We start from the raw sequence: 25,911 nt of genomic DNA on the forward strand, positions 1-25,911 counted from the left end.
CTGAACAAGTTGTAGAAGTGATGGAGTACTATTGTGCTATAAGAAATGATAGGGAGTGGGAGTGGTTTTTTAAAAAAAACATACCAATGACTTATATGAACTCATGCAAAAGGAAGTAAGAACTGGTAGACCATTGTGCCTAATAATAGCAATGTTATAATGATGATGAACTGTGAAAGACTTGTCTACTCTAATCAACACAATTATTCAAGACAACTCTAAAGGACCCATAACAAAAAAAAAAAAAATGTTATCTCCAGAGAGAGAACTGATGGACTCTGAGTGTAAATTGATGTATATTTTTCTTAATTTATTTTTCTTTATAAAAAATATGGGTAATATGAAAACATGTTTTGCATGATTTCACATGTATAATTGATAAAATATTGTTTTCTTTCTCACTGAGTGGGGGAGGAGTGGGGTGGAGAGAATTTGGAACTCAAAATGTAAAAAAAAAAAAAAAAAAAAAGAATGTTTAAAATGAATAAATAATTAATTAGACTGTTTTTTAAAACAAGCCTTTGCTTACATGGGAATTTTAATTGCAAAGGCACTTTGAAATTTCTCAAATGCTATTCTTTCAATTCAGATATGCATACTGATGGACAAATTCTATAGGTCACACAAGCTAAAATCTAAGCAAGACATTCTTCATCCACTTCTTCATTCCTCTGTGAATATCAAGACAAGTTCCTTTGAATGATTACAAATATCTCTGAGGGAGCTCCATAATGTTCCAGGATTTCCAAATTAAGATGTGATTGGGAAATGTACAAAACATATAAAAATACAATGAAACATAGAAGATGATAATTTGTAGTTTTCTAAATCAATATACATACTGTAGGGATCTATTTCTATTTGAATTTATTACCATTGGTCTAAGATACCAAATACTTTGTTTAGAATTGTCCATTATGAGTTGAGTTATTAAAAAATTCTCTTTTCTTTTACTCACTTGAGCCTCTCCTTTGCCCCCTCACTCATTTGTTTACAATCCTTTCTTTTTTATGATTTATTTTAAAGTTTTAATTAAAGTTTTTTTTTTATTTTCAAAACATATGCATGGATAGTTTTTCAACACTGACACTTGCAAAATCTTGCGTTCCAATTTCCCCACTCCCACTCTTACCCCTTCCCAGATGGCAAGTAACCCAATATATGTTAAATCCAATATATGCATACATATTTATACAATTATCTTGCTGCACAAGAAAAATCAAATCAAAAGGAAAAAAAATGAAAGAAAATAAAAGTAAACAACAACAAAAAGAGTGAAAATGCTATGTTGTGATCCACACTCAGTTCCCACAGTTCTCTCTCTGAGTACAAATGACTCTCTTCATCACAAGATCATTGGAACTGGCCTCAATAATCCCATTGTTGGAGTCATGTCCATCAGAATTGATCATCGTATAATCTTGTTGTTACCATGTACTATGATCTCCTGGATCTACTCATTTCACTCAGCATCAGTTCAAGTAAGTCTCTCCAGGCCTTTCTGAAATCCTCCTCCTCATGGTTTCTTACAGAACAGTAATATTCCATAACATTCATATAACACAATTCAGCCATTCTCTACCTGATGGACATCCATTCAGTTTCCAGTTTCTTGCCACTACACAAAGGGCTGCCACAAACATTTTGGCACATGTGGGTCCCTTTCCCTCCTTTATTATCCTCTTTAGGATACAGGCCAGTAGAAATACTACTGGAACAAAGGGTATGCACAGTTTGATAGCCCTTTGGACATAGAGCTGCTTCTTTCTAAGAGACTAGAGAAATCATTTTTCTTTCATTGTTAACCTTTGATTTGACTAGGGTACATCACAAATTCCCCTTTGTCTTCTTACTCCCTACTTCAGGTAAAATTAGCACTCTTTAAATGTTGTAGATCTTTCAAGACTGCACAAGTCACCATACCCTAGTCTGCTAACCAGACATATTTCTATGTGAAGATGGAAGGAAGGGACAGGACAGGACAACACAAACTTTATCACTTGATGGACATGTCAAATTGGATGTACAATTGACATCTAAAACTCATCTTTCTCCTTATCTTTCTCGCTAAACCTTAATCCTCTCTTCCTTTCCCTATTACCTTAGAGGGCAACTCCATCTTCCTAGTCTCTTTGATTTGCAACCAAGGTATCATTTTTGATTCCTTATTATCTCTCATCTCCCATTTCCAATCTATTGCCAAAGTCTGTTGATTTCACTTTTGCAAAATCTCTCAAATACATGGAAGATGCTGAGGATGGACCCCTGGAGCGAGCATCCTTTGGACCAGTCCTGAGTGAAACTGATGAGCAGGCCGGATGATTGGAACAGGGGAGAAAAACGGGACCTAGTAGACAGGATGGAGGAAAAGGACCCTGGGTATTGGGGAAAGCAGAGTGGGGATCTTCCTGCATGCTGTCTTAGGCCTATAGTCCTGTTTTTTAGTGAAGCAGCTAGTCTGGGACAAGGGAGTGGAAGATATTGATTGCTGCTGCGTGGAGAGTTTGGGGTTCATGGGAGGGGATATGTCGCTGTCTGGATTCAATTCACCATGGAGTGCTTCTTCTATGCTCTTGCTAAATCAACATTCTTTTTAGTTTTTCCTAAAAGGAAACAAAATGAATCCCAAGACCTGATTAGTCTCTGCTTCCCTTGTTGTAGCTTCATTTTTATGTAGTCATTTCAGTCACGTCTGACTCATGACTCCATTTGGGGTTTTCCTGGCAAAGATACTAAAGTTTTTGCTATTTCCTTCTTCAGCTCATTTTATAGATGAGGAAACAAGCAAACAAAATTAAGTGCCTTGCCCATTGTTACACAGCTAGTAAACGTGGCCAATTTGAACTTGGATTTCCTGGCATCAGGCCCAGTAGTTTATCCACCTAGCTGCTTAAGCTTCCTAGTTACCTAATGTCATAAAAGTCTCACTCACATGGAATATGGACTCCTCCAATTTGGTGGATTTAAAAAGATAATACATAAATGACCATACTCTACACTGATGACTAGAAGTGTATCCTTATGGCAGGGGAGAGGAATGTCCTACTTATAAGCTGTATAAGGCCCAAAAAATCATCTGGTCTGGTCCTGCCAAAGCAATCATAGGTAACGATGAGTTGAAATCAAACCTCCCACCATCTGAGTTTTAAGCATATGTAATTTTTGTATGATCTGAGAATGATATTACAAATATCCAAGTGGCCTTTGGCAGAAAAAAAGTTTCCTACTTTTGCCTTATAGAGTCAAGATGGTAGCCATGACCAGAGAATCTAAGTGCCAGTGTATCCTTGTAGAATTTCTTTGCTATGTTAAGACAAAGTCAACTCTTTTAAGTCAGCTATTTAATCGAGTGTTTTATATCATCCCAGAAATCAAACCTGAACTAATAACTGGAGTTAGGTTTTCTTCTAACAAGAGTCATTTATAGTAAATTGGGTAAGTGGTCATAAGCCTCTTAGATGCAACTTAATATTATGGCTCCTCCTGTAACTCAAGCATCCAGTATTCACTGCCCATCCAACAAAATATCTCCCTTGCTGACCTCTTATTAGATTCATCTCTACCTTTTCTTTTCTCTGACTTCCTTCAAGTCCCACTAAATTCTATCTTCTTATGAAAGCCTTTACCAATCTCTTTTAATTTTAGGATGTTCTTTTGATTATTTCCTAATTTTCCTGAATATTAACTTGTTTATACATGGTTTATCCATTAGCTTTAGATTGTGAGCTCCTCACGGGGAGAAACAATATTTTGCTTTTTTTATTATCCCCAATAGTTAGGCATAGTGCTTGGCATACAGTAGGCACTTAATAAATGTTTATTGATTCACTGATTGATTGGTTCTTACGGTATATTAGAAAAGTAGGTGTTAATACCTCTTCTTTAATGTTATTTTTACTGATAAAATCATATCTCTTTCTGATGATGAACCATTTAATAATGCCAAGGTCTTTGGAAGCAAGAACTTTTTTTATGGTACTTCAATAGTTATAGCCTTAGCAAAAGCAAGAGTAGATGTGCAAGGCTTGCGTGTATCTCCACAGGCGTTTCTGCTTCTTCCAGGCTGGCTTGCGTACCCTGGGTGTGTGTGGCAATTGGTTGGCATTTGGTGGAGATGGCTAGCCTTTTCTCCAGAGAAGTTGGCCATGAGGGTGGAAGGTGGCCTGGGGTATGCTGCCCTTCTCAGAGTGCCTGCTTGCTGATCACAGCTGGTCAGCAGTTGCTGCTTTTGGTGAAGAAGGTGGGGCCCCTGTATACAATGATTTTTGTCCTCATTGATGGCTATGGGAGTTGGGACTAAAAGAAGGTTTGATGATTTAGGGGTCCTATAATCACTTCCCTGCTAGGGGAATATTATATACTCCCAAATATACTCCTTTTGATTCACCACCACAATTATGAACCTCATAGGGGGTCTTTTATCCACTTTTAATCTAAGCAAGGATGTCCCTTCCTTCAGAAGTATGTCCTCCAAATTCTCATACATTAATTGAAATGTCCCTTTAATATGACAGTAACTTGCCTGTGCCCATTAGTCCCTTGTATACTTTGACATTCCTCCTTCCTTTCCAGGTCATCAACACTTGTGTATATATAGCTTATATCTCCTTTTCAATAGGTCATATAATTGGGATGATGTGCCTCAGGGAAACTCTGGTCTTAGTCCTATGGTACTCATTCCCAAAGTCTCTCATATCTGAATACAGAGTTTTGAATAGCTAAGGATTGCCATATAGTGATGGGAACCTTAGGAGATGCCTCATGGTCTTCAATAATGCATATTGCCCTAGTCCTAGATTTTACAATACAAATTTACCAGCACCTTCATAAGCTGCTGATCAATTGATGTTTTATCAAATTCCATATTTCAGAAGATATACTCAAAGCTCCTTACTAAGAGTCATTTGTCCTTCAAGAGAACTCATTCATATCTACAGTTACATTTGCTTTCCCAGCCACTACTATTCCAATGTCCCATTCAAATTTCATTTGTTGAGAGGCCCACATTTTAAAACCTGCCACCTTTTGGGTGGAATTTTACCCAGAAGATGGGATCTAATAACCCCTGCTTCAGGCTGGTTATGGGATGTAGAAAACCTTTGGAGAAGCTGCATAAATCCAGTCATTCAAAACCATTCACTCCCTCCCTTGAGGATTATTAGGGAACTAGTTGCAACAGGAATTCATCATGGCACCAGGTACAAATAATTCCCTATTTCAACACCTAAAAACGTATTGTCTTTGTAAAATTAAGTCCTCAGAAAGCCGCCCAAGTCTATAAAACTTCTATAGAGAGTTTCCATGTTGGCAACATTAATCCATGTCCTCAGGAACCATTATTATAGTAACTCATCAGGTTTCTGTTTGAATTTCTCTTGTAAAATAGAAGATTCTTTGGTGATGTTATAGGATTTTTATTATTTGGGACTTAGGGTCAATCCTTCTGTAAATTTTAGTTAATATTAACTTTACCTGACCAAAACTTGTCCCATGGGATGTATAAATTTATTTAAAAAATATCTTGGCTTGTACTTCACTCTAGTCAGGTCAAACTCAGGAAATCAGACAAAGGAGTTTATTAGCACACCAAGGCTATTTAAGGTTGGCTTTGACCTGCCTGATACTTTTAATAGACAGAAGTAAGCAATTTCTACCTAATAACAAACATATTTTTGATTGGCAATCATACTTATGTGATGGGATTAATGAGAGTCTGCACTGCCATCTTATGCAGGGTAGCTGCCATGCTGTTGTTAGTCATTCCTTTCTAAGAGAACCAAGGGCACCATAGGGTAATAGATTGACTTGTTTATGAATTGGACAAAATTGTCAGCTTTATTCTTTTTATGAATCATCAAAGTCCGATGGCAAGGCAAAAGTCAGAATAACTGGCAATGGGCCGTATGCAGTGGCACATCTTGGCATCTGGGTCTCCACAGTGCTTGTTTCAGCTACCTTCATGGGTATTAGAACTAACTGTTCTCTTCACAAACTTAGGGTAGATATTCCCCTAACTGACCAACAGGTTTGAGGTCTAATGTCGTTACTTCTCTTAAAAAGGAAGGGTAAACTACACACCTGTCAGATTGGCTAAGATGACAGGAAAAAATAATGATGAATGTTGGAGGGGATGCGGGAAAACTGGGACACTATTGCATTGTTGGTGGAGTTGTGAACGAATCCAACCATTCTGGAGAGCAATCTGGAATTATGCCCAAAAAATTATCAAATTGTGCATACCCTTTGATCCAGCAGTGTTTCTATTGGGCTTATATCCCAAAGAAATACTAAAGAAGGGAAAGGGACCTGTATGTGCCAAAATGTTTGTAGCAGCCCTGTTTGTAGTGGCTAGAAACTGGAAAATGAATGGATGCCCATCAATTGGAGAATGGCTGGGTAAATTATGGTATATGAATGTTATGGAATATTATTGTTCTGTAAGAAATGACCAGCAGGATGAATACAGAGAGGACTGGCGAGACTTACATGAACTGATGCTAAGTGAAATGAGCAGAACCAGGAGATCATTATACACTTCGACAACGATATTGTATGAGGACATATTTTGATGGAAGGGGATTTCTTTGACAAAGAGATCTGAGTTTTCAATCGATAAATGACGGACAAAAGCAGCTACACCCAAAGAAAGAACACTGGGAAACGAATGTGAACTATCTGCAGTTTTGTTTTTCTTCCCGGGTTATTTATACCTTCTGAATCCAATTCTCCCTATGCAACAAGAGAACTGTTCGGTTCTGCAAACATATATTGTATCTAGGATATACTGCAACATATCCAACATATAAAGGACTGCTTGCCATCTAGGGAAGGGGGTGGAGGGAGGGAGGGAAAAAAAATTGGAACAGAAACGAGTGTCAATATAAAGTAATTATTAAATAAAAATTAAAAAAAAAAAAAAGGAAGGGTAAACTACAGTACTAGGAAGGTATGCCCTCTCACCTCCATCTCAGTGAATAACTTTTGTTTTCAAGATGCAACTCAAACACTATCTTCCAATAAAGTCTTTCCTGATCCTTTCATGTTAGTTTATTTTCTTTCCCCAAATTACCTTTTATTTAATTACTTTGTATTTACTTTTCTTAATGTTATACATATATATAATATATATATATTATATGTATATATTTTGTACATATATATAATTATTATATCTCCTGTTAAAATGTAAGCTCCTTGAAAATACTTGTTTTACTCTTCATGTTTGAATCTCCAGCATCTAACACAGGTCCTGGCATATAACAAAATACTTAATAAATTTTTTTGACTGATTTTACGATTTCCTTTTAAAAATGAGTTTTCAATCATATCTTTTGTTTCTTACACCATCAATATTATTCCAAGTATTTTTCCTCTTTCCCTTTCCAGAAAGTCATCCTATGTAACAAGTAGTATATTTTAAAAAAATAATAAAAGCTCTTTTTTATTGTCTTTAGTATTTTTCTCAAGCCTCAGCTTATTCTGAGCTTGTCTCCTTAATACTATTAAAAGGGGGTAAAATGACACTTTTATAGTTGTCCTTTATATACTCCTTCTTTATTTCTTTGAACTGTTTGAAATCTTTTGTCAAAGTCCAGAGTAAATATGTTTCTATAACTCAGCTATATACCAAATATTAAAACAGTCCCATCTCTTTCTTCTACAATTCATCTGATTGATTAGAATTTGATCCAGAATCTTTCTTTCACTGTTCAATCATTTCAGTTGTGTCCAGTTCAGTGCCTCCTTTGGGGATTTTCTTGGCAAAGTTATTGAAGTGGTTTGTCTTTTCCTTCTTGAGTTCATTTTATAGATGGTGAAATTGAGGCTAAAAGAGTTAAATGACTTGCCCAGATCACACAACTATTAAGTGTCTCACCTGAATTTGAACTTGTCTTCCCAGTGTTCTCTTTCTAGTACCATCTAATTGCTTTTTGCATTTTCAGAAAATTAAGTCAAGAATGTATGCTTTCTTTTTCTTTCACTTAGTAGTATTTTATTTTTTCCTAATTACATGTAAAGATAATTCTCACAATTTACTTTTACAAGATTGAGTTCCAAGTTTTTTTCTCCCTTTTCCCTTCCCCCTCCCAAAATGGCTATCAATCTGATATAGGTTATAGATATTCAATCATTTTAAACATAACAAAGAGTATTTTTTGAGAGGAAAAAAAAAACCAGCAAAACTGATCAGTACACTGAAAAAGTCTGAAAACATGTATTATTTAACATCTGTGGACTTCTGACTTCCTTATAGGAGCTGAGTTAGCAAGTGTTTTTTTCATATTTGCTCATTCATGTTCTTTTTGATTTTTATAACATTTCTATATTCACTTTTGATTTTTTCTTTTTGATGTGTAATTGTTCTTTCCACTTACACTGCTGTGCACTGAGTTGCTGTGTATTTTGTTTTCTTGGCTCTGCTTAATTCACTTTGGATCAGTTCACGTGAACTTTCTATGCTTTTTTGTTTTCATCACACATCATTTCTTATAGCACAGCAAAATAGCAATTCAATTCAATAAATATTAATTGCCTACTATGCACCAAGTGCTGTTTAAATGCTGGGATACAAAAGCAGGCAAAACTATCACATGCAAATAAGCTATATGCAAGATAAATACGAAATAATAATCAGATCGAAGGCACTGGAATCAGGGGATGGGAAAGGCTTCCTGTAGGAGGTGGGATTTTGGTCGAAACTTCAAGAAAGCCAGGAGCCTGGAATCAGATCATTTTCCTGAGTTCAAATCTGATATTGGACATTAATTAGTTGTGTGACCTCAAGCTGGAGAAGAAAATAGCAAACTATTCCACTAACTTTGCCCCTCAAAAAAACAAATAGGGTGACAAAGTCGCGCACGACTTAACAACAAAACCAGTGCGATAATTTTTCCAATTTACTTCTGATTCTAGCAGCACTGATTTTAAACATATAAAATTATTCTTTTTTATTCTCCAATCCTAAAGACGATACCATTGGATCAAAGGCTAGCAGGTCCTACCAAGTAAGAAAAGTTTCGACGTGTTCACAACAGATATTGAGTCTGTTTTCTGAGGACCAGACTAAGAGGTTCATCACCTGCAATATGACCTCTAGGGGTGCTTTATTCTTCCCACACTCCTAACTTGGCTGCATGTGCGCTAGTAAAGTGCCCCCAACAGTAAGATCAGGAACACTGAATAAATATGAAATGGGGGGAGGAAAAAAAAAAAAAAACTAAAGCAATAGGCAATTTCTCTCTTACACGTTACAGATTAACTTAGGTAGATGTAGTCCTGGAAAAGACTGCGAACACTACCACGATCTCCATTTTTCCAAAACAAAAACAAAGATTGAAGTTCTTCCGACCCCGTCCCCTCCATCACCCCGCAAAAAAAAAAAAAAAAAAAAAAAAAACCGGAAGGGGCGAGGCCAAAAGCGAGAGGATGGAATGTACCACTCTAGATGGCCAAGTTTTGGGGGAGAGGAACATTCCATCTTGCAAGAATCGGTGTCTTCAAGGTTAAGAGTCTTCTTTGCAATATTTCAAACTTACTTTACTTAACATGCGAACTCTTCCTGTAAAAATTCTTATTTAATATCACTTATTCCGAAATATTACCTTAAATCTGTTCTAATTTTTAGCTTTAGGAATGGACTTTTCCGGGTCCTTCTTCTTGTCCCTCCTCCAGGCCGCTGTTTCCGCTTTGCTGAGGGGAGGGAAGAGGGCTGAGCCGGGAAGCGGCACAGTCTAACTTAAGACTTTACTGGGGAAGTAAGAGATACATTTCTCCACCAATCGCCGTAGTTTTTAAAGAAAAACAGGCTTAAGTAACTGAAGAAAACTATTTGATATTTGGGACCTATGTACCGCAAATGAATTGGAGACAAAGTTGGAGACAAAGGTGGGTGTTCTGCCTTTCTTCCCCCTGAGCTTCCCTGGCTGCTCGGAATAGCCGCGGCCGCTGCGGGGCGGGGCCTCCCTCTGGAGCTGCCTCGGGAAGGTGGAGGTGGCTGCGTGACGGCGGCCCGGGTAACCGTCTTATTCTGTGTCCTGCCAGCTCTTTGTTTACCTTTCCCACTCTTCGTGGTTCTGCTTCTATCCTTGCCCTGTTTCCTGGTAGTCTTTTGCTTGACCTTCAGTCTGTGAGGGTCTCTGGGTGCCTCTTGAGAGGGTGGAGGCAGGGGGGGAGCTTTGAAGTTGAGGGTTCTTTAACAGCGCTTCGTGCCCCCCACTATTTTCTTCCTTTACCGGGGACTTTAAAACCCCCTTATTTCCTCCTGAAATTGAGAAAAAAAACTTAGAGTGAGTAGGGTATCTCCACCCCCTAACTGGTCCCTAAGAATTTAAGCTATAAATTGGGCTAAAGTTCGGCTTTACTTTACTATATATATCTATCCTCGATGCCTGGCATGTGGAAGGCACTTAAAAATACTTGTTCATCAATTCCACTCCATCCTACTCTTCCCTTTCCCCTTTCAAAGTACCTCGTATTTATTAGATAAACGTTTAGTTTGTTTATGCTTACATACACGTATTTTCTCCTGTGATAGACTGCAAGCTCTTTGAAGGCAGGAACGTTCATTTTTCTTTATTCCCAGATGCTTAAATAAGCGCTGGTTGATTCTACTAATCTAAGTGGGAGTTAAGGATCTCTTAGAGATATGTAAAATCCCTGACTTCTCAGCTCTTACCTTTTTTTTTCGCCCTTCTCCCCCCCCCCCCCCCAATTAAGTGCTCTCTTAATTGATTGTTCACCTCCCCTTGATTCTACGACTGTCTTAGATATCTCCTCCTTTTTCCCCTAGTTCTACGCATTTTAGATTTTTTGATATCTCCACAGTATCCCCAAGCAAAAGTTTTCTTAGGGAAAATCTCGTCCTGTTATGAAAGATTGGAATAGTCTTCCTACACTCTCCTGATCAGTATGCTCTGCTCCTCTTTGGAGGGTAGAATCTTAACCTCAACCTTTTAAAGAGAGGAACCTAGAGAGACATTCTCAGACATCTTATTTAAAACATTTTGAATTTTTTTGACCTCTGTGTCTACACCCCACTCTTGAGTACCTTTCTCCAATTAATTTCTTAGTTTTCTGCCATCTTTTTCTTGTTTCATATTGTAAACTCCTTGCTGGCAATGTGCTTGCTAGAAATGAAATTAACTTAATTTGAAATTGAGTTAACAAGAAATTAACTTGAATGTTTGAAAAAAAAAAATGCGGAGAATTGTATTAGTATTACCCGCCCACCTCCCACATTACAGATTAGGCAGTAGAAAAGACCCCAAAATTTTAGTTGCTGTAATATTTCAGATACAATGTTAAGTATTAAAATGTAATTCCCAGAAATCTGCCAAGTTTCCTAAACTAATTGAAACATATTAAATAACCTCTATTGTTGGGATAACAGTACGATATGTTCTTTAGAGAGGAAAAATCTAGAGAGGGTCTAGATTCAAAAGACACTTTTTCAAATCTTGCCTTCCAAGATTGAGCAAATTAGCTTCCTAGGTTCTCCATTTTCTCATCTGAAATGACTATACTAGTCTATGATACTCTTGAATAGCTTACCAGGGAATATGTATGCTTATTAATGAAAAGTAGACTTTCAATTAATTTCTGGGAATATATTACTTTAACATTTAGGTGAATCTTTGCATTTATACGTGTGAGAATTTTCCTTTAGTGTGAATTTTAATCCATTCATATCTTTTCAAACTTTACAACTTTTAGAAGTTCCAGCCAAGATATTAGGGGCCTTCCTCTAATTTGCTCTAGATAAGTGTATTAAAATGTATTTTTAGATGTTATTATTTTATATAAATGTTTAAAAAATACAAAGAAAATGTAAATTGAAACTTTTGCTTTTTGGTTTTTTTTCCTAATAGGGGCAACTATGAATGAAGAGCAGTTTGTAAACATTGATTTAAATGATGATAACATTTGCAGTATTTGTAAATTGGGAACAGATAAAGAAACACTTTCTTTCTGCCACCTTTGTTTTGAGCTAAATATTGAAGGTAAGTTTACTATGTAGTTTAATCTCATTAATTCCATGTAAACCAATTTTTTAAACCTTATGACTATATATTTAGACTCTGAAACCAAAGCAATATCCTCATACAAGATGGAAAGATATATAACTAGGTAATCATCTATCAGTAGACATCTGATAAGCACCCACTATTTGCTAGGCCCCTGTGCTAAGTAGTAGGGATACAAAAAGAGGCAAAAACAGTTCCTGCCCACTAGGAGTTCAATTTTTTTTTTTTCAATGAGTTTATTCTTTTCATATTTTTTTTCTTTTGATCTATTTCTTTTTTCACTACTAAGACTAATATGGAAATATGTTTACATGATAGTATATGTATTACCTGTATCCAAATGTTTACCATTTTTGTTTTTTTTCTTTTTTCTTTTTCTTTTTTTAACTTTTTATTGACAGAATCCATGCCAGGGTAATTTTTTACAGCATTATCCTTTGCACTCACTTCTGTTCCGATTTTTCCCCTTCCTCCCTCCATCCCCTCCCCCAGATGGCAAGCAGTCCTTTACATGTTAAATAGGTTACAGTATATCATAGATACAATATATGTGTGCAGAACCGAACAGTTCTCTTGTTGCACAAAGGAGAATTGGATTCAGAAAGTATAAATAACCCAAGAAGAAAAACAAAAATGCAAGCAGTTTATATTCATTTCCCTGTGTTCTTTCTTTGGGTGTAGCTGCTTCTGTCCATCCTTGATCAATTGAAACTGAATTAGCTCTCTTTATTGAAGAGATCCACTTAGGAGTTCAATCTAATGGAGAAAATAAACAATCAAGTTTTACAAATAAGCTGTATTCAGGATGTGTGGGGCAAAGGCAGAAAGGAATTTTTATCACAATTTATTACAATCTCTGAAGAAAGAGCATCTCCCTCCCCCCAAGGCAAGGAGAGGCAAGGCCCAGTTAATAGAAAAGAATTATATAAGGGTTTTAATAAAACCCAACTACATCTTTAGAATTACTAAATTATCTTATATGGAAATTTCAATGCCAAGATGGCCCCAACTTAGTCTCACAAAGATAAGGTTCCACTCCTTGTAAACTGTGTGATTTCTGGAGAAAAATATCTGGCCCTTGGGCACAGCTGACCTTCACTCAGTCTTTACAACACTGTCTCCATTTTGTGAGAGAGTTCACTTCAGTTATAAGTAAGAAATAATTAAAAGTGGGAAGACATTAGAACTAAGAAGGTTGGGGAAATTTTCTTTAGAAGTTGGGATTTAAGTTGGGAATATTTTTGTTGATTTGGTTATTTTTCCTATTTCTTTGATTCCTTCAAAATAAAAGCCTAGAAGAGGGTATTCCCTGATCAAAAGATAGACACAGTTCAGAATAACTTCATTAATATATCTGTCCTCCCACAGCCATTACAACAATTACAGTTTGCCTTTTTTTTTTTTTTTATTTTTAATCATGGCATGAGGCAGAGCATTAGAGTTGTTTTATTTCTCTTGTCAGCATTTTTTAGTTGTTGATAATTTGCTTCTTTTGTGGATATTCTTTATTAAGGAGTGGCTCTTGTTCTTATATATTTGAAAGTTTCCTATATATCTTGAATATCATGCCTTTATCAAAAAAATATGCTATAAAAGCTTTTCCTCAGGTAACTTTTTCTTCTGATTTTTACTGTATTGATTTGTCTTTGCGCAGCAATTTTGCAATGTAATCAGAATTGTCTGTTTCATCTCTTAGGATCTTTCTCTTGTTTGGTCAAGAACTTGTTTTTTTGTACAGTTAGAAAGATATTTCTCTGCTTTTATAATTTCTTTATGGTGTTGTACTTAAGGTCACATAACTATATGGAGTTTATTTTGGTTCATGATATAAGTGATCCTCCAAACCAGTTTGTAACAATTTGTTTTCCTAGCAGTCTTTCCTAGCATGATTAGTATCTTTAGATTTATCTGACACTGTGCTAACATGTTCTCTTCTTTTGGATCTTGAATTGCTTTCAATATTTCAACTACGAACAAAGAGTTTTGATGACTGCCGATAAAAAGATAGGTTAATCGAGTCATTAGTTACCCCATCACTTAAAGTAACTAACAAAAGTCTCTAGCTTTGATAACTTTATCAGGTGGGAGCATCTCTATTAAGCTAATATGGTATGCTCAGTGATGCCATATGAATATTCTGTAAATAGCAAGCCAGTTTGGAACCCAATATTTAGGATCAGGCAGGTGAGAGCTGAAAGGGAGTGCTTAAAGTGACTCAAAAATAGAATTTCTCTGACACTTAAAATTAACATCCTTGATTTATGTACCTTAAACTGATAAGGATGGCTTAAATTGTTTTACTTTGTTCAGCAATACTGTAACATGTAGTCCGGCTTCCTACTGAGAAAGCTTCAATGAAAAAAGATTGATTTAGTATAACAAGCATAATAAGTCCTTTGTATTGTTAAAACAGAATCGTCTTGAATTTAAAGAAATACAATCAGTTTTTTAAAAAAAGTGTTAACTCATGCAATTGGAGTTGGAAATGACATTTTGCTTAATAGTATTTCTAAACTGTAAAATTTGTTCTTAAAGAAGTTCTGCCAATTTACCAATTTTACTAAAAAAAAACATTAAAATTTAGCTTTCTGCTGATTTTTGTAATCAGTACACAAATCCTCTATAAGAGTTTTCTCAATTATGGCTTTGTTTTTTGATGGGAAAAAGACAGCATTTTACCACTTCACTACCCGTGACATAGCATAACAAAACAGGAAATCAGGTTAAACTGAAACAACTTTAATTTTAAAATTACCTCAACAGAAAATCATAACTAAAAAGAATCTCCAAATACTATCCTGAAAATAGTGTATACATTTTGATTATTTTACATTGCCTTTTTAAATATTCGTTGAAATAGTCTAAAGGCATATCTTTAAATGTTTCTAATGGACAGTTTTTCCAATTTAAATAGTAATTATCTTCTTGGCTTCTCAATTTTTAAATTAACTCAGTAGCATTCTACTTTCAGTCTTTTTCTCCCCTCTTTGGAAAAGACAGTATGATATAAAGTTAACTAGGAATAACATAGTATTTAGATCTTTTTAAATAGCTTTTAACTCTTAATATTACTTGTTTAACTACATATAATAATAATAGTTGAAATTTATATAATACTTTAAGGTTTACAAAGTATTTTAACATGCATTATTTTGTTTGATAATGGCAACTTGATGTAAGTCTTCATCCTGTACTATTGCCTGCTGGTTGATCTCCTTGTTTTAGGCTGTCAAATTCATTTTTCCAAAATACAGGTCTAACCTTATCAACTCTCTACTCCACAATCAAAAACTGATAAAGTTGTTGGCCCTTTTTACCTCCATGATCAAATATAAAATTCTTGTTTACCTAGCCCCTTCCTACTTTCTAGTCTCTTCTCTTATACTCTATCCTCAGCCTTCACAATCCATGTAAATCTTTGATAGAGTGACATTGTGTTCTTTGCTACTCCTCTCACAATACATTTTACCTACCATCTCCTGTTATTTTCACGAGCTATAGTCCCTTTTGTCTGAAATTCTTTCTTTCTCTGGTTTTCTTTCAACTAAATTTTAAAATAAGTTTCAGCTAAATTCTTACCTTCTATAAGAAGCTTTTTATCAGTCCTTAATCTTAGTGCCTTTCCTCTGAGATTATCTTCAAATTATCCCCTCTGTATTTCTGGTTTGTATGTTGTTTCCTTCATGAAAGAATGAGCTCCTTGAGAACAAGGACTATTTTTTGCCTTTCTTTTTATCCCCAGTGCTTAATACATTATTTGGTATATAATAACTTTTTAATATTTATTTTTGACTTGATCCCCACATCAGCCCTTTGAGATAAGTACTATAATTAAAAATACATTTTATCACATGGTCATTTTGGGGGGGATGTTTTGTCTGGTTTTGGATGCTGAATTAAAATTGCAAAGGTTAATTTCTTTGACTCATACTTATTGACAAGAATTCTAATATGCAGTATTAGGTAGTAATATGGTTCAGTTGTGGGGTACTGAGGGATAATGAGAAATTGCTAGTTGATTTGTATTTGCATGTTTAGTGAAGCTTTAATGTATTTGCTTTGAAACAGCTGGCTAGAAATATACTCACAATTGTCATGCAATAACACTTGAGTATTTAACTGACCTATCATGTGCTAGGAATCATTTGGTTAACATTATTGTTTCTAATATTGTTTTCTCAAATGTTTTATATTATAAAAATGTTTTTGTGTATTACTCCAATTAATATACCTTATAAGTATATTAGTCAATTAAATACTTTTTTGTATACAGTAAACTAACTTTTATATTTGAGTCAAAATTTGATTCCCCTTGTTAAAATATGAACTTTCTATTGCTTATAAAATCAAGATAAGGCATGAGCCCTTCCCTTGCAAAATAAAGCATAAGCCCTTCCCTTGCTTGTGCTTTTTCAGTTATTTTAAACTGTTTGCTAGGTGAGTACATGGTTTCATCCTGTGTGATTTGAGTTTCTATAATTGGGAGGGAGCAAAAAGATCATTTGTTTAACAAATATACCTGGGGGATTATTGTCAAGTCTGAACATTGAACAGCATTGTCCAAAATTTGCTATCAGTTGTTTACCTGTTTACTTTGAGGAAAATTACTTGTACAGAAATCACTGGAAGTCTAAAATTGGATGAAGAAAGTGAACTAATGATCCAGATTTTAATGAAATTGGCATGCAAAGTGGGAAACCAGCAAGACACAGATTTTTAAAGCACTATCTCTACTCAAAGCTTCATTGAATAATTCTACGTTATCTAAGTAGATTTAAATCACCAGAATTGTAATTTTAACTTTTTAAACTCCTTTACTAAAATGATATAATCTCCTAGAAGAGTGCCCTCAAATGTGTCCATGAGATCATATAAGATTTTAAGTATGAAACATTTTCTTGGTATTTCTCTGTGGCTTATTAGAATAACTTATGTGTATCAAATGTAACTTTTGTAAATAGGACAACAATAATACAGAACAATAAAAATTTCTTAAAAAGTACTAGTCTCAAAGGGAAAACCAGTTCTGTGGAAGAAAATATGATCTACCAATCCCAGGTAAATCCTGGAAAAATTTTGTCTTATAGAAAAACTTTTGTCAAGATGAGGGATCAAAATGGTAATTTTCCTTATTTAAAAATTTTCCAAGAGTCAATGAGACCACCAAAGAGACATTATATTCTCAAATGTATAGAGCACTGAGTCAAATTTATAAGAATACAAGCCATTCCCCAATTAATAAAATTGTCAAACCAATATGAACAAGTAATTTTCATGTGGAAGAAATCAAAGACATCATGAAGAAATGCTCTAAATCGCTTGATTCAAGAAATACAAAAAATCAGATTAGCTAATTACCCATTTACAGTCATACTTGTCCATACTCATAATGTTTCCTTAGTCCCATATTACTGAATAAGTGACTTCACCAAACTTAGTATAACTTTAGTTACCACCTATTAGATTAGTTAATATGCCAAGAAAGGAAAATTAATAAATTTTGGAGATGTAGGAAAATTGGGACACTTTATACACTATTGGTGGAATTGTAAACTGATTCAATTTTGGAGAGCAATTTGGAACTTGACTCAAAGGGCAACTAAATTGTACATACCCTTTGATCAGCAGTACTACGTCTCTGTATCTCAAAGAAATTATAAAAAGGGGTAAAGGATTTATTTGTATAAACATTTATAGGATCTTTTTTGTGGTGGTAAAATATTGGAAATTGAGGGAACATCCATCAAATGGGGATTTGACTGAACAAGTTGTGACTATGATTGTAATGGAATACTATTGTGCTATAAGAATTGACAAGCAGGATGATTTAAAAAAAAAAAAAAACTTATGTGAACTGATACAAAGTGAAGTGAGCAGAACCAGGAGAAAATTATTCACAGCAACAGTATTGCACAATGACCTACTGTGAATGACTTGGCTATTCTCAGCAATGCAATGATCTAAGACAATTCCAAAAGACTTTAGATGAAAAATGCTATTCACTTCCAGAGAAAAAACTGCTGGAATCTGAAGATTGAGGCTTTTTTTTTTCCACTTTCTTTTTTCTTTTCTTTTTTAATTGTTTTACAAACCAAATTCAACTACATTATATGATTAATATGGAAATGCACACATATAATCTATGTTAAATTGTTTGCTCTCTATGGATGGGGGTGGGGGGAGAGAAAGAGATGGAGAAAATGTGAAACTCAAAATTTTAAAAAGTGAATGTTAAAAATTGACTTTACATGCAATTGGGAAATTAAAAATTTTTATTTTTAAGTTTTATTTTCAAAACATTCATGGATAATTTTTCAACATTGACCCTTACAAAACCTGTATTCCAAAATTTCCCCTCCTTCCCACCCTCTTCCCTGGATGGCAAGTAATCCAATATATGTTAAACATGTTAAAATTTATGTCAAATCCAATATATGTATACATATTTATACAGTCATCTTGCTGCACAAGGAAAATCAGATCAGAAAAGGAAAAAAAAATGGGAAAGGAAACAAAATGCAAGCAAACAACAACAAAAAGAGTGAAAATGCTATTGTGATCCACACTCAGTAACCATAGTCTTCTCTCTGGGTGTAGTTGGCTCTCTATCACAAGATCATTGGAACTGGCCTCAATTATCACATTGTTGGAAAGAGTCACAGCTATCAAAATTGAATTAAATTAAAAAAAAAAAGAATCAGTGAGTCTACAATCAAAGAAAATATTTGTGGATCCTCAGATAAGGAAAGATTTAGCAGACATATCTTCAAGTTGAATGGAATTGAAGTAGCTGATTAAAAATCATTTTAAAAAGTGATCAAAACTTTTGGGGAAACTCCAAAACAGAAAATTACTAAGAAACTGTCCACAGTGAAACCTTCAAAACCTACAAAAATTATGGAATGGGACATGGAATTTGAGATCTGTTTCTTGGATTTACATTTGAACTTCTTCCCAGAAAATTCAGTGATATCAATGTCACAAAGAAAAAGAATGCTTCTATCAATGAATCTCAGTGGGAAAGAAATACTAGAAGTAGAGTTCTCAGGCCTATCCTGGCTGACTAAATGTTGGATGTTACAATGAAAATGTGACCAGATTCTAGGTGAGTTAAACACAATTTTTTGTTTATTGAAGCATGAGCTTTAAAAACACAAAACTGATATACATAAAAATGGTGTGAGGCCATATTTGAAGTCAGCATCCAAAACTCTATTATATTTACCTAATTTTATGACAATTACAAAAAAAAAAAAACCTTTCTTAGTTGTGGTCCAGTGTTATTGTCCTCTTTTTATAATTGGGGAAACTGAGGCTCAGTGACATAAACTATACTCACAGCTAGTGAGTGTATGAGGCATAATTTGTCCCAAGGTCTTTCTGATTGTAAATTCAGTGCCCTGTCACTATGCAACACTTATCTAATATCAGAACTGATCATTAAATCGCTGACATTATACTTCTTTCTATTAAAGTGAATATGTGATTCTGATATGAATGATTCTTTATTAATGTGCATACATAAAGTAGAAACAAATATGATTTTATATTTTTCATATTTCCATGGGTGGCACTTTGGAAGATTCCACACTTTCTTTGCTTTATCTTTTATAACAAATAGGAAAAACCAGGGTATGTGAATATTCATAGAAGTTAGTCTTCAGAAATTTTAGCACTATAAACTATGTAGTATTCAGAGTATTGACAGTGAAGTCTGTTTCAAGGAGCAAATAGGCAAAGTTCAAGTCTGGTGGTTTTTTAATGTTTCCATAAAATGCTTCTAAATCTAAAGGTTCTCATTAGGGATAGAAGGCTGAATCCTAAGAATAGGCAACAAGATATAGAGCTGAGGCCTGGCAAAAGTAGAACCTTTCCATTTGTAATATTTGACAGCTGCTTTCCATTTACAGTCACACTTATCCATACTCATACCATTTCCTTAGCCCCATACTGCTGAATAAGTGATTACTACCAAATTTAACTATAACTTTCAAGCTAATGGGACTAACAGGAGCAGATTGCTAAGGGGAAAAATAATCTGTGGAATCTAGGATCTGGAATTTTGTATTTAAGCAGGACAGTGGTGCATATAGTCAGGCTAAGCTTTTGTACAACCTGTTTTGCAAAACTTTCCTCATTTGACAATGTGTTTTGTTATTTTTTTTGATAGGGTATGAAGTCTGAATTACTGGTCAGAGACATTTTTAAAATAGTATTTATTTTTTCAATTTATCTCTTCTAGTAACTCCTCATACTTAATGGGTAAATTTTTTAAAATCCATCAGTACATAATTGTATAGTATGACAAAATACTTTTTCCACGTTAGCCATGTCCAAAAATGTATGTTTCTTTCTGTATTTTAAGTGGTGGAAATGAGTTATATGTTCAGTCAGCAAAATCTTTCCCTTTTCTCCCACTTCAAGCATCTTTATACCCCCAATTGAGAATGGGGGGAAAAAAATGGAACTCTTATCAAGAAAAATCATTTTCTACATTGACCATATATATATATTTTTTTAATTCTTTATTCTGACTCTATCACTTTTATCAGGAGCTATGAGTAGCATGTTTCTTAGACCTTTGGAATAGGGCTGAATATTAAATAGAATCTCATTCTTTCAAAATAGTTTGTCTTTATCTCATTGTTGTGCTTGTATTAAATGTTTTGCTAGTTTACTCTATATCCGTTTATACAAGTCTTCTTAGATTTCTCTGAAACTATCCCCTTAATAATTTCTTATAGCACAGTAATATGCCACCATATTGATATCCCATAACTGCCATTCACCTTGTTGGTTGTTGATGGTAATCCTTTGGATTTCCATTCTTTCCCACCTCAAAAAAAGTTGTAGCTATTTCTGCACATCCTTTGTTTTGTTTGGGGCTAATTTCTCCTTTCCTTTTCCCTTCTAATTTTATTTTCTCCCTTTCCCCCTTTTTTTCCTGTTTGCTTATTGCATGAAATGAAATATATTTCTGTACCATTTATCTTTATACGTATTCTTTTCTTTGACTAGTTAAGATGAGAATGGAATTTAAGCGTCAGCCACTTCCCTCACTCCTTCCTCCTTGTTTGTATAAATATCAACTTATATACTTTCTTTCCACTATACCCTGCCTAGTATTACTCTTCTCTTTCCATTCTTTTTTTTTTAATTTTTATTTAATAATTACTTTATATTGACACTCGTTTCTGTTCCGATTTTTTTTTCCCTCCCTCCCTCCACCCCCTCCCCTAGATGGCAAGCAGTCCTTTATATGTTGGATATGTTGCAGTATATCCTAGATACAATATATGTTTGCAGAACCGAACAGTTCTCTTGTTGCATAGGGAGAATTGGATTCAGAAGGTATAAATAACCCGGGTTTCCCAGTGTTCTTTCTTTGGGTGTAGCTGCTTTTGTCCATCGTTTATCAATTGAAACTCAGGTTTCTTTGTCAAAGAAATCCACTTCCATCAAAATATGTCCTCATACAATATCGTTGTCGAAGTGTATAATGATCTCCTGGTTCTGCTCATTTCACTTAGCATCAGTTCATGTAAGTCTCGCCAGTCCTCTCTGTATTCATCCTGCTGGTCATTTCTTACAGAACAATAATATTCCATAACATTCATATACCACAATTTACCCAGCCATTCTCCAATTGATGGGCATCCATTCATTTTCCAGTTTCTAGCCACTACAAACATTTTGGCACATACAGGTCCCTTTCCCTTCTTTAGTATTTCTTTGGGATATAAGCCCAATAGAAACACTGCTGGATCAAAGGGTATGCACAATTTGATAATTTTTTGGGCATAATTCCAGATTGCTCTCCAGAATGGTTGGATTCGTTCACAGCTCCACCAACAATTCATTAGTGTCCCAGTTTTCCCGCATCCCCTCCAACATTCATCATTATTTTTTCCTGTCATCTTAGCCAATCTGACAAGTGTGTAGTGGTATCTCAGAGTTGTCTTAATTTGCATTTCTCTGATCAATAATGATTTGGAACACTCATATGAGTGGTAATAGTTTCAATTTCATCCTCTGAAAATTGTCTGTTCATATCCTTTGACTATTTATCAATTGGAGAATGGCTTGATTTCTTATAAATTTGAGTCAGTTCTCTATATATTTTGGAAATGAGGCCTTTATCAGAACCTTTAACTGTGAAGATGTTTTCCCAGTTTGTTGCTTCCCTTCTAATCTTGTTTGCATTAGTTTTATTTGTACAAAGGCTTTTTAATTTGATGTAATCAAAATTTTCTATTTTGTGATCAGTAATGGTCTCTAGTTCATCTTTGGTCACAAATTTCTTTCTCCTCCACAAGTCTGAGAGATAAACTATTCTATGTTCCTCTAATTTATTTATAATCTCGTTCTTTATGCCTAGGTCATGGACCCATTTTGATCTTATCTTGGTATATGGTGTTAAGTGTGGGTCCATGCCTAATTTCTGCCATACTAATTTCCAATTATCCCAGCAGTTTTTATCAAATAATGAATTCTTTTCCCAGAAGTTAGGGGCTTTGGGTTTGTCAAACACTAGATTGCTATAGTTGACTATTCTGTCTTGTGAACCTAGCCTTTTCCACTGATCCACTAATCTATTTCTTAGCCAATACCAAATGGTTTTGGTGACTGCTGCTTTATAATATAATTTTAGATCATCTCTTTCCATTCTTAAGATCATCAAGTTACAATTTGCTATAAACTTGGATTGCTTGCAACAGGGGTGAGGGTGGGTTGACAGTGTCACAGGAAAGAAGGGGCATGTACCAAAGATGTTTCAGTGGTAGAATTGACAGGATATGGTAGCAGATTAGATGTGAGAAAGGAAGGGTATGTGAAAGTGAGTGGTAAGTGGTAACACTTTGTTGCTAGTCTGGGTGACTGAAGGAATGGTGGTGCAAAAGGGACAATAGGGGAGTTGCAAGAGAGGAGAGGTTTGGGGAAACCAGTTCTGGATGTCCAGTAAGCAATTGGAGTTAAAAGAGAGACCAAGACAAAGGTTGGAGCTGGACAATAGATGTGAGAATCTTCTGCATAGAAATGATAATTGGAATTCATGGGATCTAATGAGATCACCAAGTGAAATAATACAGAGGGAAAAAAAGAAAAGTCCCTGGACAGAACTCTGGAATGCTCTTGGTTAGCAGATGTGACCTAGAAAATCCAGCAAAGGACACTGAGAAGAAACAGATTGTGGGAGAATCAAGATAATTGTCACAAAAACCTAGAGGTAGAAGAGAATAATTGAACAGTGTCTTAGGCTAAAAAGTATGATGAATAAGAAAAGACTTGGATGTAGCCTTTCTGAGAGAGCAGTTTGAGTTGAATGCTGCTGGAAGTCAGACTATGGAGAGTTTAGAAGAGAATGAGAGGAAAATAATAGAGGCACCTGTTGTAGACAGTTTTCTCAAAGGAGTTTAGCCACAAATGCTAGCAGAGATGAATGGATCTAGTGAGGATTTTTTTTTTTTTTTTTGTATGAGGGAAACATGGGCATATTTGTAGATTTCCCACAAGCAGACATTGGATAAGCAGAATTTAAAGGTAGGTGAGAGTGAGAATGATAAGAGGGGGCAATCTACTAGAGAAATGGAATGGAAAGGGATCACTTGTGCATATAGAATACTTTACCTGGGCAAGGAGAAGGGTTTCTTTGTGTGAAACAAAGGTGAAAGAGGAGTTACTGGGTGAAGTGAGATGAGGAGGTGAGAAGAGGGAGTTCTTGGTGAATGGCCTAAATTTTTTTAATAAAATGAGATCATTTTGAGGCAAAGTTGCTGTGGGAGATTTGAGGGGAGTTTAAAAAAAGTTTAGGAAAACCAATGAGCAGAATAATTAAATCATTTAACAACACCAGACCCACTCCTAACCTTCCACAGTCCTTCTCCCCCAGAATTAATTATTGATTGGGTTTAGAAGTTTTTGAACTAGTATTCTAGTTGACTAAAGCAAAATGTTTATTAAATGCCTGCTCTATGCAAAAATCCTATGAGGTGCTAAGAATACAAAAGTAAAGATGAAAAGCAGTCCCTACCCTCAAAGGAGTTTAATTTTTTGAATTGAGAATCAATATCTGCATAATATACAATCTTCATTCCTTTGGTTTTTTGTGGCTTGCTAGATCTTTTTTGAGTGGCATTTGATCTCCTTGAGGAAGTCATAGTGTACATTTCAGTATAAAGATCATAATGTCACTTGCAAGCAAAAGGATTTACATAAATCTCAAGTGGAAAAGCTATATACTCTAAAAATGGTACGGCTTTCCAGGTAGACCTGTCTGCAGAAAGATAAATATTTCGCATTTTCATATACATTTGTTTGCAAGTTTGCAAAGGTGTTGTGAGGATCTTTTCAATATGGTTGTTCTCTGCCCTGAAATAGATCACAACCAATCTGTGCCTGCCAGTCCTGTGTAGCTCTTGGCCATGTCTTCCCCAAAATTTGCCATTGGGCTTTGCCCTAATCTGCTGGTTTCTTTCTTGATTTCTTTTAACATTGGCATTCTAAGAATACCAATGAGACAATATGTCTACTGGCTATACTTTACTCTGACCATATAACGACATCATCTTTTTTATCATTTAAAAAAAATTTTTATTTTTGTTCTTCACAAGTTATTTGTTTAATGTTGCATTTTGTTTTGTGCCTCTTCATTGTTCTCTGAGAGTGATAAGGTAATGTCCAAAAAAAGATTACAAGATCAATTAACAAGCCCTATGAGCCAGGCATTGAAAATGCAAAGTTAAAAATAAAATAACCTCTCAAGAATCCAGAAGGGACCCTTGAGATCATCTATTTCCCTTCATTCTGCCAAGGAAATTAAAAACCAGACTTGTCCGTAGTAATAGAGATAGTAAGGGGCAGACCCAGATTTTGAAACCAGAATTTTTGGTGCCAAATTCTGTACCCTTTGTGCCATATTGTTTCCCCCAATGTTTGCCCAGTTTTTAAATAAAGGGTTTTTTTGCACTTATTGAAGAGGGAACCCCAAAACTCTGAAAATGCTTAAATCTCCTTCAACTATGCCTCAGTGAGGGGACTCCACCTGAAGCACAAACAATTTCCTCTTTGTTATCTGGGTGGGGCGAGCTCAGTCCTGAAATCCATTGAATTCAATTCAAATTCTAGCCCTAGCTGAAACCCAGGGAGGAGTCAACCTGTGATGAGCCCCCTTCAGCTTGTAAGCCAAAGACCCCTATTATAAAAGAGCCAAACTAAAACCCTCTCTTTGCAGAGATATGCTTGGCATATCAAGGGCCTCTACCCAGTGGAATATTGTTTCCAGTGCCATCTTCTCTTTACCCTCACCTATTTCCTTAACCAGACTTTAACCTTACTTCCAATCCCCATAATAAACCTCTTTTATCAATCTAGGTTTTCGGGTCTGTAAATTCTTTTACAAAGGGTCTCTGTGCCACCAGAAAGGGAATCCTCAGAGCTCCCTACCCTTTTGCCGCCACTAGACCTTATTTAACTCCCTGACCGCCAGAAACCCTAATTTCATTTGGGCACTCCAAATCTAAACTTCATCATTATTACCGAGTACAATTATTTAGTAGTAACTAACATTTTTATAGCATTTCACATATATCATCTCATCTTATTCTTACAATAACCCTGTAAGGTAAGAGGAACTGTTATCATCTCTTTGACTTACCTGGCAGTGGTTATAGCACTAGGCTTAGAGATAGGAAGCTCTAAATTCAAATCCAGTCTTAAACACTTATTAACTTTGTGACCCCCCTGGGCGGCAGCCTTTGTCTTAAGTTTCCTCATCTATAAAATGGGGATGATAATTGTAAAATGTTTGCCTGGCAAGTGATACATAAATATTAGCCAATTTTATTGTTATTGAACAGTATAGAACAGAAACTTAAGAAAATAAAAGAAC

At 35.2% G+C, this 25,911-nt stretch overlaps 1 protein-coding gene and 1 long non-coding RNA gene across 2 annotated transcripts in view; one reads left to right on the plus strand and one right to left on the minus strand.

Annotated features, from left to right (window-relative positions):
• Nucleotides 1-9,905, minus strand: part of LOC127553832 (uncharacterized) — an 85,355-nt gene extending 75,450 nt beyond the window's left edge. The window contains exon 1 of the long non-coding RNA XR_007951829.1: nucleotides 9,603-9,905. This is a non-coding gene — a long non-coding RNA (uncharacterized LOC127553832). The remainder of the gene's footprint in view (nucleotides 1-9,602) is intronic.
• Nucleotides 9,906-9,974: 69 nt separating this feature from the next.
• Nucleotides 9,975-25,911, plus strand: part of C3H21orf91 (chromosome 3 C21orf91 homolog) — a 31,904-nt gene continuing 15,967 nt past the window's right edge. Inside the window, exons 1-2 of the mRNA XM_051984854.1 lie at nucleotides 9,975-10,013; nucleotides 11,868-11,999. Coding sequence (XP_051840814.1) covers nucleotides 11,876-11,999 — 124 coding nt within the window. The 5' untranslated portion in view covers nucleotides 9,975-10,013; nucleotides 11,868-11,875. The remainder of the gene's footprint in view (nucleotides 10,014-11,867; nucleotides 12,000-25,911) is intronic.

Source organism: Antechinus flavipes, chromosome 3 (assembly GCF_016432865.1).
Source record: "Antechinus flavipes isolate AdamAnt ecotype Samford, QLD, Australia chromosome 3, AdamAnt_v2, whole genome shotgun sequence".
NCBI lineage: Eukaryota > Metazoa > Chordata > Mammalia > Dasyuromorphia > Dasyuridae > Antechinus > Antechinus flavipes.